The sequence below is a fragment of the Nestor notabilis genome, unplaced genomic scaffold, assembly GCF_000696875.1.
Source record: "Nestor notabilis isolate BGI_N333 unplaced genomic scaffold, ASM69687v1 scaffold31878, whole genome shotgun sequence".
In the NCBI taxonomy this organism is placed as follows: Eukaryota; Metazoa; Chordata; class Aves; order Psittaciformes; family Psittacidae; genus Nestor; species Nestor notabilis.
In genome coordinates, this window is record NW_009939214.1 from 1,294 (window position 1) to 1,954 (window position 661).

Genomic DNA, 661 nt, shown 5'->3' on the forward strand with positions numbered 1-661 from the left:
CAAACACGCGTCGGGTGCGGGGCAGCAGCCACAGGCAGGTAGAAGGAGTAAAACGCTGTCTTGTACTTCACAATCGCCTTATACCTGTGGCAAAGGAACCCTGCTCAGCGCCAGAGCCCGGGCATCCCCCTCCCAACAGGGCTCTGCAGAGCAGGACCAGCATCTCCCTTCAAACCAGCCCGCAGGCTCTGACAGCACGAGCAAGACTTGCCCCACAGAGCTTGGCGAGATGTCTCCCTGACACCGCCTGGAAGGGGCTCCGAGCAGCGCCACGCTGCCACGTCTCCGTCCCCTTCCTCCTCCTCACCTCTGCTCGCTGAAGCGATTCAAGTCCACCCGGGAGACGGGAGCAGTGATGAGGTCCAGCGTCTGGCCGAGCTCGGTCTGGTAGGCAGTCTGAAGAGGAACGGAAGGATTCGTTCACGCAGCCCCCCGGCAGAGTCCCAACGGTGCAGTGAAACCCCCAAACCCAGGCCCTGTGTCAGCTCCTCTCCAGGAGCGAAGGAAGGGCAGGATGCCCAGGAACCGCAGGAAGGAGATCTCCGCGTTGTCAGACACCCAGGACCAGAGCAGACCCGGGGTACGTGTGCAGGGGGGACGCAGGGGCCGGGCTCACCTGCAGGAAGAGCTCCAGGAGGTGCACGTAGTAGGGGCGCTCCCC

General features: G+C 63.7%; 1 protein-coding gene across 1 annotated transcript in view; it reads right to left on the minus strand.

The window, feature by feature from the left end:
- Positions 1–652, minus strand: part of FDPS (farnesyl diphosphate synthase) — a gene marked incomplete at its 5' end in the record, with an annotated part of 1,652 nt that extends 1,000 nt beyond the window's left edge. The window contains 3 exons of the mRNA XM_010019740.1: positions 6–84; positions 308–396; positions 617–652. Of these exons, the coding sequence (XP_010018042.1) occupies positions 6–84; positions 308–396; positions 617–652 (204 nt within the window). The remainder of the gene's footprint in view (positions 1–5; positions 85–307; positions 397–616) is intronic.
- Between the last annotated feature and the right edge of the window lie 9 nt (positions 653–661).